Source organism: Microtus oregoni, unplaced genomic scaffold, assembly GCF_018167655.1.
Source record: "Microtus oregoni isolate MIOR12 unplaced genomic scaffold, Mior012 000011F_ref0000422, whole genome shotgun sequence".
Lineage (NCBI taxonomy): Eukaryota > Metazoa > Chordata > Mammalia > Rodentia > Cricetidae > Microtus > Microtus oregoni.
Genome location: NW_024543070.1, coordinates 46,863,085 through 46,883,465, shown reverse-complemented (window position 1 = coordinate 46,883,465; position 20,381 = coordinate 46,863,085). Strand labels below are relative to the sequence as shown.

General features: G+C 41.9%; 1 protein-coding gene across 4 annotated transcripts in view; it reads right to left on the bottom strand.

The window, feature by feature from the left end:
* The window catches only part of LOC121453357 (cytosolic carboxypeptidase 1-like), a 131,718-nt gene that overhangs the window by 90,298 nt on the left and 21,039 nt on the right, over positions 1-20,381 (bottom strand). For 3 of the 4 annotated variants that reach the window (XM_041660081.1, XM_041660079.1, XM_041660082.1), the window contains exons 2-7: positions 19,104-19,168; positions 8,642-8,766; positions 4,876-4,943; positions 3,695-3,758; positions 2,784-2,930; positions 408-539 (exon numbers count right to left, since the gene is read on the bottom strand). In XM_041660081.1, the coding sequence (XP_041516015.1) occupies positions 408-539; positions 2,784-2,930; positions 3,695-3,758; positions 4,876-4,943; positions 8,642-8,766; positions 19,104-19,135 (568 nt within the window). In that variant the 5' untranslated portion in view covers positions 19,136-19,168. The remainder of the gene's footprint in view (positions 1-407; positions 540-2,783; positions 2,931-3,694; positions 3,759-4,875; positions 4,944-8,641; positions 8,767-19,103; positions 19,169-20,381) is intronic. The other variant, XM_041660078.1, reaches the window with a different exon arrangement.

Sequence of the window (20,381 nt, the reverse complement as noted above, 5' to 3'; positions counted from 1 at the left end):
TCCTCTCCCCCTCTCCTTAGAGAACAGAACCACACACAAGGGAAGGGTCCTCCCACCTCAACATGACCCCAGGCCACCCAGACCAACTATCCCTTCCAGAAACCCTGCTTCCCAGGAGACTCTACATTTGTCTCCCATGCAGACAGAAGCACTTCCCAGTGGCCAACACTCCACACTCTTCCGCTGGAGGCATGCTACGGGCTCTCCTCTCAGCCCAATCCTTTTCAAGTGAAGGAACGTGTGAGAATTCTCACCTTCTCACTCCAAATCACTGCTGTTGACTTGTGAGCCATATTAAAGTTTACTTTCCACAAATTGGAGAGATTTATAGACTTTAGATGGTTTTTAAACTTCATTTGTGTAAGCTCACAGCCCTGAGTAGATCACAGCCACCCATAAGTACTTACAGTTGGTAGAATACACGCGCAGGAGCTGAAGACAAGGGAAAGCCAAGCGATAGTTCTGAAAGTGCTGCTTGACCAAATTCAGGGTGACATTCAGTGCCCCATTCACTCGAGCCTTCACTCCAAACTTTTTATCTGTTTTTAAAAAAAATTTATTCACATAAAACTTTTAAAGAAAACTAAGTTGGAAAATAATGAAGACAAAGGATATAACTCAATGGTAGAGGGCTTGCCTAGAATTGCCAGACCCTGGATGTAACCACTAGAACTGCCAAAACAGCAGTGACATATTAAATCTGTACTATACATTCATGTCGGATGTAAAGTTGATATGAAATAATCAAACTGATAATCATTTTTGTATAATTTCTAATACACCTTACCCTTCTGAAGCACATCCTATACCAATAAGGCAGGAAAATAAGACGGGGAGGGGCTAGAGTAGTTAGTCCAACATAGATAATCCCATGCAAGGCGAGCATAGCTGGTCTACTATCCAGTAAGCTAATTCAATACACCTCCCGCAAATACAGGCAGGAAGAGGAATAAATAATTTAAATATCAATTACCAGTATTATTTAATATAAACATTATTTTCATAACTATAAAAATAATATACACACTAATAAAAACATAAATATCTTAAAATAAAAATTAATGTGGCAAATATATCAAACAAATTTTTAAGGGGAAGCTGGAGAGATGGCCCAACAGTTAGAAGTGCTTACTACTCTTCCAGGAGACCAAGTTCAGCACCCAAAACCACAGCAAGAACCTTACAACTACATATCATGCCAGTGGGGAGATCTGATAACTCTGGCCTCACACACACACTAAAATGATAAAAAGATAAATCTTTTAAAATGTGTGAACAAACAGAGGAACTATTCTAATAACTCAGTACATGCTGTGGCAGGTAACAACCAAGTCATGGCTACTAACACCTCCATCTCCTTAAATATTTTATTTTTAATTTCTGACTAAGATGATAATTACACATATTTGTAGCATACAAGGCAATAATCTTAGTACACATATATTTAGTGTGTGCAATTCAGGGTAATGGACATTTCCACCTGTTAGCATCACTGTGTCTATGGAGACCAACAGAAGTCAGTCACTAACAACACAGATTTCAAGGCAGAAAGAATGAATATTCCTACGGTAAAGTAACCTCTATGTCACATGAAAAAAAAAACAAAAAGAATCACTCAAAAATTACTGTACAACCTGAATGAATGGCATAAGAACAGAAAAGTTGTACAAATGCTAATGCAGAAAGTACAAATTTAAGATGCAGAATAAAATAAAGATGACTTATGAATTAAAATGGAAGAAACAGACACATTGATATCTTCATTTCACAAAAAGTAAAAGATAATTTGGTTATAATTAGCAGAGGAAGAATGGACTATCATATTTACCAATAAATAAAACTTTATTTCATTTTCATTTTCTACAAAAGTATCAAAAAGGGAATTCATGAATCTCAAGTATAGAACTTAAAGAAAAATAAGGGCCAAGACAGATTTGTACTACATTTAGTCTCAAGGTCACCACACAGTTGCATTCTTTAAAACACGGTCTGTTAACAATACAAGCTAAATGCCTGCATGCTACATGCCAACGTGTATGTGTAGCATGTTCACATCAACACTTTTCAATGTTAAGACAACATACAGACACTCTACACTTTTGGGTTCCACCCAAAGAGCATGACATGTTCTGTTTGCCTGAATAAGCAGTCTCTCCTTCTCCTGGGCCTGCCTCTCCTTATTCGCTGTGCTTTTAGTATTTTACGTGCCTCTCTGCGGCTCAAACCCTCACAGTTTTTCACGTCTGTTTGGTCTTTGTAAATAGGAAGTTTCCAGAACACTGACCTGCACACAGTACAAATGTGACTATCAGTGAAAATACTGTCCATTAGCATGCTCACTTCCACACACTGTACCCACACCCCTCCTAACTTCACCAGAACACACATAGCATTCACTCTCTACATGTATATGTGTGTAAACGTCTATACATATGCACGCACATATATATGCATATGGGCGCACCCACAAGCACTAAGACACTAATACTGGCATTCTTCCCCTTGTATGCCACATTCAAAACACCTCTTCATGAATCCTGGCTCCTCAGTTCCTGCTGGTTAACTGCAAAACATTCCACTGTTAAACCCAAGATAAAGTAGTGCTTTACATTTCAAAATTTAAGCAGTTTAAGACAAAGATTGGCTGGGTGGTGGTGGCAAACACCTTTAATCCCAGCACTCGGGAGGCAAAGGCAAGCGGATCTCTGTGAGTTCGAGACCAGCCTGGTCTACAAGAGCTAGTTCCAGGACAAATTAAAAAAAAAAATAAACAGAGCTCTCACCTTTGGGTCCGATCTTTGCAAGGACGCAATGAGTCTGTACCATCAACTCCTCGTGGGGAGGGGAGTCTTTGCTGGCATTCATTAGCAGTTGTAACAGTATCTGTGAACCACCTTTGGCAACTAAGAAACTTGCTCTTCGGCCACCACCTAAAAAATTTTTCAAACATATTGCAAACAGCATATCCTCCCACTGTGAGCATCACAATAAGTTAGTACTCAAGAAATGTTTCAATCCACGCATTCATTTCTACAACTAAATACTATCTAAATCATATTTTGTGTTTTGGTTACAGGATCTCATTGTACAGCCCAAACTAGCCTTAAAATCTGTGATCATCCTGCACCAGCCTTGCAAAGGCTGGGAAAACAGGAATGTGCCTCCATCCCTTGCTCCTATTTTATTTCATTTCACTTATTTATCTAAAATATAGTATATAAAAACAAACACAAACGACACTAAAATTCTAGGGTCAAGGTGCTGTAAGTAGGCAAGGAGAATTTGAGGAGTATCTGAAGATGTCGAAAATAAAGCACTGCACAGGAGAGATGGCCCAGCGGGTAAGAGCTTGCTATGCAACCAATCCTAAGGCCATCTCAGCTACCCATTTAATAAGCTGAGCACAGTCTCACAGCGCTGTGGACATGGAGAGTAAGGTCCATGGGATCTGCTGGCTAACAGCCTAGCTGAAACCCTTCAGCTCCAGGGTCAGACCATGCTTGAAGGAATACGGTGGAGGGAGAGTAAGAAAGTGCCTTCTGCTAGCATATACATATTCCCCACACAAGAAGCAACAACAAGGACAGGACATTTCATTTCCACAACTTTAATCTCAAGAACTTTTAAGTACATAAGACACAAAGCTGGTCACTACTTACAAACACAAATCAAACCAAAGTAAATCAAAACTCACCAGAAGATACCAGCTCGACAAGAATGCTTAAGATATTAAGTATAGTTTGAAGATCTTTCGTGTTCTGAAACAAACAGTTGATTTGCTTTATTAAAACACTGATTTTATGTTTCAAATATTTTAACCTGCTGGTAACTACCTATGTCTAACAAATGGTTTTTCTAATTTCTTTTTTTTAAAAAAAAATATTTATTTATTTATTATATATTCAATATTCTGTCTGTGTGTATGCCTGCAGGCCAGAAGAGGGCACCAGACCTCATCACAGATGGTTGTGAGCCACCATGTGGTTGCTGGGAATTGAACTCAGGACCTTTGGAAAAGCAGGCAATGCTCTCAACCTCTGAGCCATCTCTCCAGACCCTTTTTTTTTTTTTTTTTTTTTTTTTTAGTTTTTCGAGACAGGGTTTCTCTGTAGCTTTGGAGCCTGTCCTGGCACTAGCTCTTGTAGACCAGGCTGGCCTCAAACTCACAGAGTTTGCCTCTGCCTCCCGAGTGCTGGGATTAAAGGCGTGTGCCACCACCGCCCAGCTGGTTTTTCTAATTTCTCTAGGCACAATTATATTGACCTCTACTATATTCATATTAAAACTTCAATATCTTCATCATTTTTCTTACATTTACTTATTTATGTATATGGAGGTAGGCATGGAGTTCCTGGGACAATTGCTGACACAGAGTCTCTCCTCCTACCATGTGGGTCCTTGGAATTGAACCGTCATCAGTTAAGCAGCTCACAAGCACCTAGGGATCCTGGGGGTCGGACACCTCGAGCCTTCATGGGCACCTGCACTCACATGCACATGCACATGCACACAGATGTGGACAGATTAATTAAAACAATAACTAAAATCAGGGCCATTCGGACAGCTCTGCAGTGACTCTCATCCTCAGAGCCCACATCAAGGTGGGAGGAGAACCGACTCCACAAAATGTCCTCTGGCCCACATGTGTCATGGCAGGTGTGCCCTCTGTCACAGACAGAATAGTAACAAAGTGTTTAAAAATATCTAAGACTAAATTTTAAGTTAGTATAATCATTTAGAAATATATGTTTACATAATACCTATTAGTGCACTCGTGTGTGTGTGTGTGTGTGTGTGTGTGTGTGTGTGTGTGTGTGCGTGTGTGTGACTTCAACAAACCTGTGACAGTTCTACCACTAAGGCTGTGGTGCGTACCTCCAATGTTGACAACAGAACTTCCATGCCCGTAGAACCTTTGGTTGTCATTTCCCTCCTTGTTTTTTCTGAAAGGTAAAAAATGATTTTTTTTTATCATTAATGTGAACCAAAAATACAAAAACAGAAAGCCGTAACATTTTGTTAGATATAGCTAACACTGTAAACACTTTAAGCTGACTCATGGATGCTCATCCCTCTAAAGCTTTTAATTCTATTCTGTGGATGGGATTCCATTTTCAGTTAACAAGACTTTCTCTTCTTAAATATCATAGTCCAGGAAAAGTCCCCGCCAATCCTTCCAAAATCTTAAAATTAGAACTGGCAGTGAGTTGTAAAAGGTGGAAATTATGATGGAAGACTTTTTTATCATTATGAGCATAATTGAAAAACAGCTCATCAAAATGAGCTCAGGCCATTTTCAAACATTTCCATTGTATTTAATACTTAGATCAAAATTCTGAATCACATAAATGGACCATCAAAGGAAAGATTTTATGGGAGAAGCTGCAGATGCTCTCACTCAAATGCCTGTCCTTACCACTGGGTGGGAACTCTGCAAATACTTCTGTTTTACTCAGAAGTCCCTGCATCTTCTTTATTATTCTTTGATTCACAAAGAGATAAAATTCCTAACAAGAAAGAACCAACTGTTCCTATTCCATGTATTTCACCTACATTCTCTCTGCTTGGGGAACAGGGAAGTTGAGAAGAGAAGGAACGAGACAGACCCGGAGCTCCCGTCTCTACCAAGTCTGCAGACCTCTCAGAACACAGTCTTTGCACTCAGAGGTTTGGAGCCCTTTTCTACTTTTTCAGACTTGGACATTGATGTTAGAACTGTTAATGCAGGGGACCACGACATTAATCTCAATATTCTGAAGTATAAAAAGTGAAAGACAAAGGCTCCAATATCAATGTAGTATATATTCTACAATTAAGCTTCAAAGACAGGAGGGCTAAATTCTGTGTTTCATATGGAGATAATCAAGGCAGTTTAGGAGCAGAGGGCTACATGAGAGAAAAATACCAGCTGTAGGAATGGAAAAGACTAACAGTACAGTTTTCCGTAAGTATTTCAAGTCTCTTACAGTCATTTCTCCCTTTACTGCCTTCTTTTGTGTTGATTTCTCACAACTTAATTTAAGTTCTACTCTGAGGACCTCCCCCCCAGAACTAAGTTCTGCTTCCTCCTGTGGTCTGCGCTTGCCCAGCGCAGCGCTCTCACACAGGAGCAAAGGCTGCAGTGGGACCCTGCTTGTGAAAGGTATCATGTGCTACACCAGGACACAGGAGTTCAGCTGCACGGCTAGCTGTCTTCACCAGTGACCGCCATCATCTCAGGCCAGTCCATGTGACTGTCACAACTTAAACCTTCTGCCTTTCAAAGCATGTATCTCCACAAATGGCATGAAGACATAACACCCCTCATATCTGCTCACGCTACATTCTGCTAGTGCTAAACACCGTGGAAATTCACCTACAGGCATACTGTGCTCATAAACTGAAATTCTTTTTTTTTAAGTATATAGTCCACCCCTCAGCCCAGCTGTCCCTGATGTGGGATTCCCTTCTGTCCCCACAAAAAAAAATTATTAGATTTTTATAAGAAAACAAAGCCAGGCAGTGGTGGCACATGCCTTTAATCCCAGCAGTAGAGAAGCAGAGACAGGTGTGATGGAGGAAGGTCATTGGTTAAAAAAATAAAGAAACTGCTTGGCTGGCCTCATAGGTTAGAACACAGGTAGGTGGAGAAAACAGAACAGAATGCTGGGAGGAAGAGGAAGTGAGCTCAGACTCGACAGCTCTCCTCTCGGGAGCAGATGCCTCAGAGAGATGCCATGCCCCACTCCCGGGCAGACACATGCGATGAAGCTCCGACCCAGGATGGACATAGGCTAGAATCTTCCCGGTAAGACCAGTGCTCACAGATTATTAGAGATGGGTTGATCGGGATATCAGAATTAGCCAGTAAGGGCTAGAGCTAAAGGGCCAAGCAGTGTTTAAATGAATACAATTTGTGTGTTGTTATTTCGGGGCATAAGCTAGCCAGGCAACCAGGGTGCTGGGGACGCAGCTCCGCCGCTCCTATTACTACACAGGTGGATCTCTGTGAGTTTGAGGTCAGCCCGGTCTACAAGAGCTAGTCCCAGGACAGCTAGGTCTGTTACACAGAGAAATCCTGCCTCAAAGGGGAAAAAAAAGAAAAGAAAATGCAGTTTCAAACAGTCATCTTGGTATAGAAAGAAGGCGGGTGCCTCCCTACAGCCAAGTCACTGTTCACACTAACGTTGGAGACATCCTCAGAAGACGCAGAGCTCTGTGTCACCAAAGCCACTGCACTGTAGCTGCAAACAGTGGGAACCTCTGCCTGTGAGCACAGTCCAATGCTGTCCTAACTCTTCATCAGCCTGAACCATCATCCTATGATTCTAGACACTAAAATGAAAACAAACTGTTAAACTAGCAGTTTTCCACTCTACTCCCAGGTTTTCCCATGACTTTGACATTCATGTGGAAAATCCTTTAAACACCATAGTTTTGCCAAGTAGTAGTGGCATAGGCCTTTAATCCCATCTATTAGGAGAAAAGGCATACAGATCTCTGTGAAGTCGAGGCCAGCATGGTCTACAAAGTGAGTTCCAGGACAGTCAGGGTAGTTACATAGAGAAACCCTATCTCAAAAACCCCAAAAGATATGAAAATTAAAAAAATAAAATAAAAAAATAAACATCACAGTTTCTTGGCCTCCTTACAACAAAATCCATTCCTGTGCTCCAATCTGTTAGCCTTTTCAATAAGTGTTCTCATTACCTGCATGATAAAGATCCCAAGAACAAAGACACCTGCTGAGTAAATTTGCAAGCAAAAAGCAAAGCCCCACAGGGAAGAAGTCAGCTGGGCTACAGCTGGGAACACTGCAGGGACAGGATGATCCCAGCATGTAAGACTCATATCATGCTAGCACATGCACCACATGTCAGGCATGAAGCAACAGAACTGAACAGTTTACTAGGATTGGAAGGAACTGTATAGTGGATGAAGGGGGTCCTGGGGGCTCACAGCTAGAGTCTCCAGAGAGCCTTCAGGCTTAGACTGGAGAGGACCACAACTGTTGAGACCTAGGCAGGAAACTGTTGTGGATGTGCTTTTACCAGGGCCAGTGATGTCGTGTCAGATAGAATTGTAAAACTATGATCTTCCTTGGACATTGGGTACAAAATATGTTTCAGTGCTGAGTGAAGACTGTTCTGGACTGAGATGCCGGGACTTCTAAGTGGAGAGTGCAGGCAGCACTACCCGACACACTGGGGTTTCAGACCCTCAGATAAAATGAGGGATGTACACACAGACACACACACACACACACACACACACACACAGGCTCTCTGCTCACTGACTGTTGTGAAGGGAACAACTTAGCTCCCCACACTCTTCCATCGCAGCGTGCGGTCTCCTGAAAGCAGTGCAGCAATGAACTGTGCCTCTGAAGCAGAGTCAAAATACATATTTTCTCCATAATCTGTTTCTCAGGCATCTGTGATATCAGGGATCAGATCTAAAAAGGTGCACTGAAAATCAATTTCCTCCAAAGTCATTCAGTTTCCTACTTCCTTAAGTCAGGCTGAGAAAGGCCATTTTTTACAGAAAACCATCAGTTCTCAAAAACTGGAATATTCTTCATATCAAAAATCAGAACATTCTTAGTATCTATTTTTAAAGAATTGAAAAAGTATTCCAAAAACAAGAAGGGATTCCAGCTTACCTTGACTTTGGGCCAGATGCAGAATCTTGGATGTGACATATCTGACATTATCTGACTCTGTAGGGTCCGTATTGATCTTCTCCAGCTGAGCCAAGAGCCCGACAACCCGAGAACTATTGGGAAGGCTACAAAGAACACTCTCCATTAGTGTGGGTTCTGTGCCAGCTGCAAAGAGAATGTTTCTCAGAGAGGCCACTGTTTAAACATTAACCACTCCATGCCACAGCCCTTCACTGCCTCTATACCACTGCTAACTTCTGACTGGAAGACACTCTGTTTCAGAAAATCACAAACAACAAACATGCGTTCACCCATCCAGGAATCTCCTATCGCACCTGCCAAGTTTTCTACTTTCCAAGGCTTTGCACTTCCTCCGCTCTTTTCAAAACTGAAACCCTGTTCTCCTGCCCTGCTCCATTCCCTACTCCATGCTTTTTGCAGAACTGTTATCTGTAAACCCACAACTTGGAAGGCTGAGGCAAAAGAGCTACCTCAAGTTCCAGGCCACACTGGGTATAGAGTAAGACATCATCTTAAAAGAAATAAAATAAAATAAAAAATCTACCTCTCACACACAAGTCAAATAAGTGTATGCACGAATTACACAGCTTTTCAGGTGGTGGGAAGTGATCTGGAGGGAGGGTGGAGGATTCACGTGTGCAAGGTGGGACAGTCTCTATGCTCACCTCGCTGGAAAGCTATACCCAGCAGTAAGACGTGAGCCACATAGACTGCAGCAGACAGGGTCACAACCACCAAAGCTCCAAGACAAGAACATGCCTGCTGAGACAGAGATGGCCAAGTGGCTGCAATAGCTACTACAGCCAGCAAGAAGAAAGCAGTCAGGGCTGAGCCTGGACACCAGAGCCAGCACAGGGCCACTCGCCACTCAGAGCCAGCAAGTTCTCAGACAGCTTGGGCTTTCCAGTTCTTTGACTTGGCTTGGGTTTTGGGCAGAAAAGCAATATATTCTCTTTCCTGAAACCTCTTTTTGAAGAACCAACTCCACAGTGGTTCACTGACCTTCTCACACACCATAACGCGTGTGCACTCCCACACATGTTACACATACAGTAACAACACAAATTGTCACACTCCCTTTGGCTAGTGTGTTGGATTGTGTCTGAACTGACTGACCATCTGTGAATGAGAACGTCCCCACAGGCCCAAATGTTTGAACACTTTGTTCCCGTAGGTGGAACTCTTTGGGAAAGATTAGGGACGGTGGCCCTGTTGAAGGATGTGTGACACTGTGGGCAGGCTTTGAGGTTTCAAAAGACTTGTACCATTCCTAGTGTGCTCCTGGCCTTCTGGTTGGGGTTCAAAATATGAGCGCTCAGCTGCTGGTCTGACTACCTGAACCTGCTACCTCCACTCTGCCATCATAGGCCCTATGAAATTATAAGCTCAAAACAAACAAACAAACAAACAAACCCTCTTCTGTAAGCTGCCTTCCTCATAGTGTCTACCACAGCAACAGAAACCCTAAGTGACGATCTGCCAGGGCTACACAAATGACTCTGTCTCAGAAACAGAAAGAGAGGAGAGGAGAAGGAGGGGATGGTGGTGCTAACAATGATGATGATAACGATGCCATCCCTTTACTAGATCACATCCGCCAGCACACACACTAGCTAGGATCTCAAGCCAGCTGTCCCCATCTCTTCTCTCCCTTTCCTCACACATGGTGCCTTTTAAACACCTCATCTGCCTTCTGGAGATCAGAAATGCCTTTTGCTTCTTTTCACTACTTCCTCAACAAGTCACACACCCATTAGTGGGTTTTAAAGAAAATATATCTGAATGTGTCGTGATGGTTAGTTTTAAATGTCCACTTACCACAACCTATAGCTGCCCAGGAAGAGTTGTAATACAAAACTGTCTAGATCGGGCTGGCCTGTGGCCATGCATGTGGGGTCTGTCAAATGATGACACCACAGAGTTCCCACTGCTGCGACTCCCCTGACACCATGGATGGTAACGCTGAACTCTAAGCTAAGATGAACGCTTCCTCTACGTTGTTTTCTGTAAGAATATCTCATCACAGTGACAGCAATGAAACGGGGCCAGTGCCCAAAGGAAGAGAACTCAAATATCTATGATTAGTCCTGTGACTGCCACATGACATATGACCATGTTATCTAAGTCCTAGCCAAATGAGAGGTAAGCACACATGAGACAGCAATTATCTGTATCTGCTCCCATTTCTACTGGTTATATGATGTTAAGAACTAGAGAAAATGCAGAGACAGACAGGAAGCCATACACCAGGAAAAGAAGTCACTCTGCTGCCCTTGAACAACCCTTGCACATGGCAGGAGCACATTTGAACCTATGCTCCACTGCATTTGGGGCCTCTCCTCCACCAGCTCAGCTATAGCTCGTCTCACACAATGCTTCATCAGTTACACTGTACTCTTCTCTAAGTTCAATGTCTGTTGTTTATGTGTACATTTTAAATTTGTTGAGGAGATATTTATTAACTGTGGAGGCTAGAGCGGAACTTGAAGGAATTGGTTCTAACCTTTTACTGTGTGGGTCCCCAGGTTCAAACTTAGGGTGTCAAACCTTGGTGCCAACTGCCTTTACCTCCTGACCCATCTCATCAGCCTAGTACTTATATAAAACTGTATCAAGTACCAGAGCAGTAAAATGGCACAAAATAATGTAAAACCTTCAACAGACACAAAACCCAGATAGTCAGATTATAAACAGATACTCTCCTCTCCATTGTACACTCGTAAACAAATGTAAGCCTGGAAGAATGATCTACATAGTCTACACACTACCCTTCCATTTATCTCTCTTTATCCATAGGTCAACCAGGCTTAACATTAACTCCTTTGTGAGAACTGTGTTCCCTATTTTCAAAGGCAAGTGTCTAATGCTTTCTTCCCCACACTCAAGACATTCTGCAATTTCAATTTCCATTTCCTCCCCACACTCAGACTCTACCTGCCCCACCCCCCACCTGCTGTCAGGCCAGAGCCAGGAAGAGTCCAGAATCTTCAGGAATTGATGTATTTAATCAAACTGCTTCCCAATCACCTGCAGCTGATGAGCAAACAAGAGGAGACCTTCTGATCATTTGGTATGTGCTCTTGGCCTCCATCCGGCTCTCTGAAGCCTGCCACCAACAGCACTTCCTCGATCACCTAGCCCTCAGTGCTAGAGGCAGCACATCCTGCCATGAACAGCACCAAGCAGCAGAGCCCTCCACATTCCACACAAGGCAAGCACCCGCAACAGCCGGATTCCTGGAAAGCTGTCCCATCTGCCTTGTTGCAATACCCTGATCTCAGCCCACTGCACACCCTATGGTGGCAATCCATCCAGTCTGTTGCCTCACAGCCTCTCAATGTCACCTGTGCTCCTCAAGAGGCACCCCCTCCAGTCCCTGAATGAGGACATTAGAAGGAGTGCACAGGAGAGAGGGTTTAGCTAAATAAAGATGCCAACCACAAATGGTTAGACAGGGTGCACATATTTCCTAAAACTGTCCTTGGCATTGCATTCTCGTCCCCATTCTTTATTCCTTCACAGTTTCATGCGTGTGTATAATAAATTCTAGTCATTTTCACAACCCTCCCATTTCTCTCTCATCCTCTTCCCTTTCCTGAGAAATCCTTCTTCCTCAAAAAGTCCAGCCTCCTGCCTTCATGTCTTCTGGGTGTGGCCAACCAAGTTTAATTAGAACTGTCTGCTCACAAGAGCACGGGTGGGAGACTGTTTACTACAGCATGGGCAACTTCTGAGTGGCTAGATCCCTCCTTCAGTCACCATCAGCTGCCAATAGCTCCTCAGGGAGAGGAAGATAACATGGTGAGAGTCCTAGTGGGCCTGGGAAGCTAACAATAGCTGTGCTGAGTTTGTGAGAACAGCAGCTATTGCCTTGGTTCACTGTGGCAGTGAGTGCCACATTGTTGGGTGGCCGCCTTCCGAGCAAGAAGGTGGTCAGAAAGATGCTCAAAATGCAAAGATAAAAGCACCTACTGTGTGATGGGTATCTTAAGCACAAATGAACTACTTAAGTTTGTGCTTTTTAAAAAAATCATAATGGAACATGACATGGTCTTCCAGGTTTTATTAATTTCAGTTGCATGTGGTATACCAAGACTGAAGCATCCATGCCTTACTTCTTTAAAGAGCCTCTTCAACACTAGGCATGAGGCTCAGTTGATATGTGACCTAGACTCAATGCCCAGCCCCACGGAGTCAGCTGTGATGGGGCACAACTGTCACTCCAGATGCACCTGGGAAGGGAAGCATGAGGGACAGAAGTGCAAGGCCATCCTTGGCCACACACTGAGTCTAAGGCTATGAATACCTGAGGCTGTGTTTAAAAACAACAACAACAAATTAGAAAGTTATTTTGTCTATAAATGTCCATAATTAGTTCCTCAGTCCCTCACTGTATAGTCTAGATAAATACATCTATTTTCTAGTAAATATCCTCAAATTTATAAACAAAACAATCTCACACTTTTTAATAAAGAGTAAGCACAGAAACCTGACAAGTATAAAGAGACTATCCAAGGATGTAAGTGATCTGAACAGATAAATGAAAAAAATAGGGGAGGGTTTAAATTACAGAAGGGAAGGGCAGTCAACCCGGGACAAGAGGGCAGGATGAGGGGGAAATGACAGTAATGATGTCTGAAAAAGTCATAAAGAATTGTATTATTATATACTTATCTAAAATTACATATAAGCCTATGTTTGTACAGATACACAGTTTAAAATTTTCCCACCTGGATTGACAACACTCCTCCCCAAAAAACATAAACAATCTAACAAAAATCCCCATACTGGACATGAGAAGCCCCCTTTTGGGTTGTTAGTCAAGGGAGTTCAAATAGACTACATGCTACTGCTGTTGCCTTGGCTGCCTCCCAGAGATGGAAGATAAGTCCCTTTTGCTGGAGACACACTGCACTTCAGACACAGCCCAGAGGACTCGCTCTCATGGTACCAAGAAAGTCCCACACAAGCTAGGAAGGGAAGCAAGCAGCCAATAGTCCTGCCCAGTTATGATGCCTAGAAATAACAACAGCCCCAAGTGTGGAATGTGGCATCTCTTGGTGGTAACTAACAGCTCTCTAATTGGACGTAAGGTACTTTCAACACGAGGGAAACCCAGCCAATACTCGGAGTTAGTGAGGTCATGGATCTTGGATCGAGTAATTCCTAACCACATTCTAAATACTCATCCTTATACCCACAGATAAGTGTCACTCTTATACCTCATCAAAACAAACAAACAACCTTCACTTTGCAACAGATGAAGACCATTAATGAAAGTCACATCTGAACACAAAGCAGAAAACAGGTGGTGCCAGTCCCAGCTGATGCATCGACAACACAGTTCTGTTACCCGAGGCTCAGAGAACAATGTGGAATAGGAGGTGAAAAGACTCCAGCAGAACAGCAAGTATACTGTGAGGTTATGACTTCTATAAATGACAGAAAAGCTACCTACTACCCATGAGGGCTCATCAACATGGCTGCCTAAAGAAGACCTGAACTTGGACAATACCAACAGACATGCAACATGGTGGGGGACTCTCCTGGGGCTCCAGCCCTAGACAAAGAACTATGGGCAACTAAGGATGGCTGAGAGTGGAAGAAACAGCCTTCCCCTGGAAGAACCCCCTCAAATGGTTATCTAATCCCAAGTGGTCAATCCTGAAAACATATACACACGCACATACATACATACATACATGCAACGCTGTATAGACTAAGCAGGCTATATATACATTTTGGAACATATGTCAACAATTAAAGAAAAAGAGGCTATGAATTTGAGAGAGAATATGATAGGGTTACATGGAAGGGATTGGAGGACGGAATGAAAAGCAGAAAAATTATGTAATTAAACTATATTTAATTTCAAAATAAAATATATTTTAAAATAATAGAATAAAAATAATATTTCCTTGAAGGAAAAGTAGACTAAAAGTAAAACAATAGGGGTTGAGAGATAGCTCAGGGTTAAAGAATTCTGGCTGCCTTTCCAGGGGACCTGGGTTCAATTCCCAGAATCCAAAGAACAGTTCATGACTATCTTTAACTCCAGTTCAAAAAATCCAATGCCCTCTTCACACCTTGGAGGGCACCAAGCACTCAGTACAGAGACAGACATGCAAACATTCATATATACACATAAAATAAAACTTTTAAAATAAAGATTGTGGATATATATGTTAATTCTAATTGTTTTTAAAAGCTAGAGTGGTTATATTAACATCAGAAAAATAGACTTAAGAGAGAAAGGAGAGGAGAGGAGGCAACCAGAAACAAAGGACATTTTGTAATGATCAATCCTTGGTAACGTCTTAAAAGACATAATACTTTCAAAATTTATAAAGCAAAATTTACAGAACATAAAAGCAAATTTATGGAGATCCCAATATCAACAGACAGAAATGAGAGAGCGATGAAGTGTCTGAATGTAGCACACATCAGTGTAACTGGCTATTCCCAGGGCCTCCAGCAGCAGGATGCACATCCACATGCAGCACGGATGGAGCACACTCCACAGGGAAGCGCACGCTCCACCGGGAAGCGCAGTTACACAGTGTCAAAAGAACTTCATCAGACAGTGCATCTTCTCATCCACAAATAAACTAAAATAATATCAGTTAAAACCACTGAAAATTCCTCACATACTTAGAAATTAACACTTTAAAACACAGATTAAAGGAAATTTTAAAACAAAATTAAAAGTAATCATGAGGGAACTAGAGAGATGCCTCAGTGGTTAGAAGCACTGGCTGCTTATTGGCTGTTCTTCCAGAGTCATGAGGAGTTCAGTTCCCAGCACCAAGGTGGCAGCTCACAGCCACCTCTAACTGTAGTACCTGATGGCTTCTTTTGGTATGCAGACTATATGCAGACAAAACACCCATATACATAAATGCATACATAAAAATCAGTCTTTTTAAAAAGTAATCTTGAACTGAATAAAAACAAAACATTAGAATTAATCAGATATGCAATGCCGTGACAAAGAAAATTAATTAACTGATTAATTAATAGCCCAATCAGAAAAGAAATATATTGTCAGAGAGTGGTAGCACATGACTTTAATTCCAGCACTTGGGAGGCAGTGGATCTCTGTTGAGTTCAGAGGTCAACCTGGTCTACAGAGGGAGTTCCAAGACAGTCATGGCTACACAGAGAAACCCTGTTTCAAAAAAAAAGAAAAGAGAGGAGGGAGGGAGGGAGGGAGGGAGGGAGGGAGGGAGGGGAACCATCTCAAGTCACTTAGCTTACAACATATATTTTTTAACTTGAGGAGGAAGGCAAACTACTCTAAATGGGGCTGGAGAGAGAAGGCTCAGTGGTTAAGAGAACTGGCTGTTCTTCCAGGGGACCAGGTTCAATTCCCAGCATCCACATGGCAGCTCATGACTGTCTGTAACTCCAGTTCCAGGGGATCTGACACCCTCACACAGACATATGTGCACATAAGCACCAGTGCACATAAAAGAAAGTTCCCCAAAATCACTGAAACCAGAAGGTTGGTTTTATTGAAAAAAAAAAAAACAATAAAAATAAACTTCCAGCCAAACTGTTCAAGAAGAAAGAGGGAGAGAGAGTACACAAATTATCAAAGAGAACAGGAAACCTCCCTAGCTTTTACAGAAATTAAAACAGAATTACTTTGAACAATTTTATAGGAGAAATGAACCTGCCTCAAACAAGAAAAACGTGCCAGAAAAAAAGTGTGTCCTCTAACCTGGGCACTGTGGCATATGCACGCCTAAACTCACCACACACAAACATGCACACAGTACTATGTACATGCTAGTCCCAAGTGCTAAGGAGACTCACATCATGACCATGAAATAAATCATAAAATAGGAAAAAAGCATCCACAACATGTCTGGAGATAGGGGAAAATATAAAAACACAATTTCCTGTGGAAACTGATGTGGTTTTTATATAATTCAAATAAAAAATAATTCAAAACAACTTCTGAGACTGTTCTTTCCCTGATTCAGATCTTTGGCGGATACATTTTTGAATTCTCAATTTCATTATCTGTATAGATAGTCTTAGAACTTCTAGAACCTCACAGAAATCCAAATTTACTTCCTTATGTAAGCCACACACACTCCGGGTCATCTCTAGATCCCTTACAATATCTAATATGATGTAAATCATAAGGCTCCGGTTAGGAACAATGACAAGAAAAGATCTGCACATGCTCAATGCAGACACCAAGGGTATTTTCCAGGTCTTTGTGATGCACAGTTCATTGACCGCAGTTCCACGAGTGCAGCTGTTGGCCCTGAGTCCACCTTACTGCACTCAGCGGTCACTCACCGAGCAGTATGAAAAGTGCCATGGTTTGAACAGGTAACATTTCCATAGCTTATAATTTAGATGGTTGGTCTCTAGGGGTGCTGCTGCTTTAGAAAATTCTGGAAACAGGAAATAGGGAACAGCTAGAAGTTTCTGGGTAAGTTTTTGCGGGTGTATTATCTGCTTCACTACTCCTCTATATGCTCAAACCACCACGATAGTCTTCCCAAGGTCAAGGGGACAGTGACATGGACTTCATGCTCTCAAACTATGAGCTAACACAAATATTTTCTCTGTGAGTTGTCTGTCATGTGTTGTGACCACAGAAATGCAAGAACTACTGCAATAATATTAATAGAAATTATAAATTGTTTTTTTTCAGGTGAAAATACTTAGTTTCTATTCTTTTTTTTTAATTTTTTTTATTGAGAAAAGAAGAAAAAAAACATAAACAAAAAAACAAGTTTCCACCTCCTCCCAGCCTCCCATTTCCCTCCCCCTCCTCCCACCCTTCTCTCCCTCCTCCCACCCTTCTCCCCCTCCCCCCACTCCTCTCCACCTCCCTCTCCAGTTCACAGAGCAGTCCGGGTTCCCTGCCTGTGGTAAGTCCTAGGTCCTCCCCCCTCCGTCCATATCTAGGAAGGTGAACATCCAAACTGGCTAGGCTCCCACAAAGCCAGTACATTAAGTAGGATCAAAACCCCATGCCATTGTCCTTGGTGTCTCATCAGCCCTCATTGTTCGCCATGTTCACAGGAGCACTGGACTGAGCTCCCAAGGTCCCAATGAGGAGCAGAAGGAGGGAGAACATGAGCAAAGAAGTCGGGACCACGAGGCGTGCATCCACCCACTGAGACAGTGGAGCTGATCTACGGGGAGCTCACCAAGGCCAGCTGGACTGTGACCGAAAAAGCATGGGATAAAACCGGACTCTCTGAATATAAATTGTTTTAATACAGTAAGAATGTATAGGAACTGACTAGCCTAAAACAAAAACAATAAATATATAGTACAATTCATTTTAGAGCGCAAAAACAAACTGACAAGTGGAGTCTGAGCTTCACAAGCTGTGTATAGCAGTGTCCTACAAATTAGACAACTTAACTAACAGTAGGAAAACAGGATAGTTATTTGACCTGCTCAGAAAAGTAAGGCTTAGGGCCAGAGAGATGGCTCAGCAGGTAAGGGCACTTGTCACACAGCCTAGTGACCTGAGTTCAGTCTCCAGACTGACTCCCAAAAGGTGTTCTCTGGTTTCCACAAGCACAATATGGCATACATGCCCCCCACATTTATGCATTTGCACATGAAGGGAGGGAAGAAGAAAGGAGTGATGGGGGAAAGGAAGACAGGAGAGAGGGAGGTGCGTTTTAATATTAAAAAAAAAGATCCTATCTAACTTCCTGTAGATACTATAGTTAATGAAATAATGCAATTTATTATGGTATGATTATGTTAAATAACCAGAAAACAGAACTATTTAAGAAATAAATATTATCTAATAAGTTGTACATTTTCCATTTCATAACATAGTATCTACAAAAGCAAAACCATACACAGGAACACATGAGCTACAGTACTGCCCTCAGAGTAAGCCTTGATTATCATCAGTGTTAACAAGACATCATCTATTTTCTCAGCGAGGTATTACTTAGCCATTGACACCACAGAACATTAACATCAAGATAATTTTACAGAGAAAACGGACATAACAGAGTTAATCTGCTTCAAGGCTGTATAGCCAATCTAATCAGTAAGGTCTGTCTGACTTAAACTCAGGATATTTAAACTTTCCTGTAAAGGGCCAGGAAGCATCTATTTTAGGGTTATGGGCCATGTACCTACAACAAATTAACGGGTAGGCTGTGTACCAATAAAATGTCAACAATGTGCACTGAGTCTCTGAGTTTCTTATTACTTCACATGTCAAAATGTACTATACTTTAAACTATTTTAAAATGTAAGCCACTCCTAGTTCATTAGACATGCTGGAAGTGAGCCAGGCTTAGCCTTTAACTGAGAGCATTAGTGAGATATGCACAACATGCCACTACACAACACGCATATTTAATCAGTCCCAATAACCGTACTGCACATTATCTGCACACCACACATCTACCAATATCCACACATATCAAGGCTGCAGTACCTTTTCTCTCCTACCACTTTTAGCTTGCTCATCTTGAGTTACTTCGTTCCAGCATTGCAGATAACCTGAAAGAAAAATGTTAATACTATCAGGCGCCTAACACAATTCTGTTTCCTGAGCATTAGGGTTATAAAGGCCATATAACTGGAAGATTGGAACACTGGCACACAAGGAAGTCAGCCTATGGAGGCCATCACTGCAACTGCCATACAGAACTACTAAGATTCCTAAAAGCAGCAAGGAAAACGTCATCAAAAGTCTAGAGCTACAGAAACGCAGAAAGCAAACATAACATATATGTGGTAGTGTGAATCAAAGTGTCCCCCACAGGCTCACACATGCTGAACACTTGGCCCCCAGTTGTAGCGCTGCTTGAGGAGGCTGTGGATCCTTTAGGAGGTGCAGCCTTGCTGCAGGGATTATATAGGGGAGGGGGATTGCTATTACCTTGTCCTACTTCCTGTTCCTTGGTCCCTCTACCTTTCCTCCTCTTCAAACTGCCCCCACCCCAGGCCTTCATGCCATGCCTTTGCCACCATGGTTAAAGACTCTGGTCCTCTGGAACCCTCCGGAACTGTAAGCCAACACAAACTTCCGGATTCATGAAGCTGTTTTTGATCGCGGCAATTTATTGCTTCAGCTGAAAAGTAGCTCATACAGTCATGCATTTCTACTTCTGAGACAGTGTGCACCCATCTTCAATACTCAGGCCAGTCACAGCATCCCATGATCAGTGCAGTCACCAAATTGTTAATATGCAACGATTCTATACGGAAACATTTCTAATAACGAGTTGTTTAAACTTCCCTGACACCACCACCTTAACCATGTTCTCATCTTTAGTCCGCACTATGTAATTTAAACAACCTTCCATCTTGACTTGCAGTTTTTATAATTTTCAGATGTACTTTAAAACAAGTCACAAAAAATATCCTAGATATCTTTTAATTTTTTATATATCAATGCTTAATGAGACACAATTTTTGTTGATTCACTAGAAAACAACGGCTATGAATCTGAGAAGTTAATCACATCTATACATATTTAATAATGCTATACTTTGAAGAAAATGTGCAAAAAGAAAGATTTTAAGGTTTCATTCAAAAGATACAAATACAAGTCTTTTCAATAAAATATAAAATGCTTCGTTTGTTAAATACATCAAAAAATATATGTATTTAAGATTTTAAAAACATGTGGACCATTTTTGAAGTCACTGAGAAACTAAAATTGCATTTTTTTTTCTTTTAGTTATTTCTCTAGGTAGTTAGCTACATG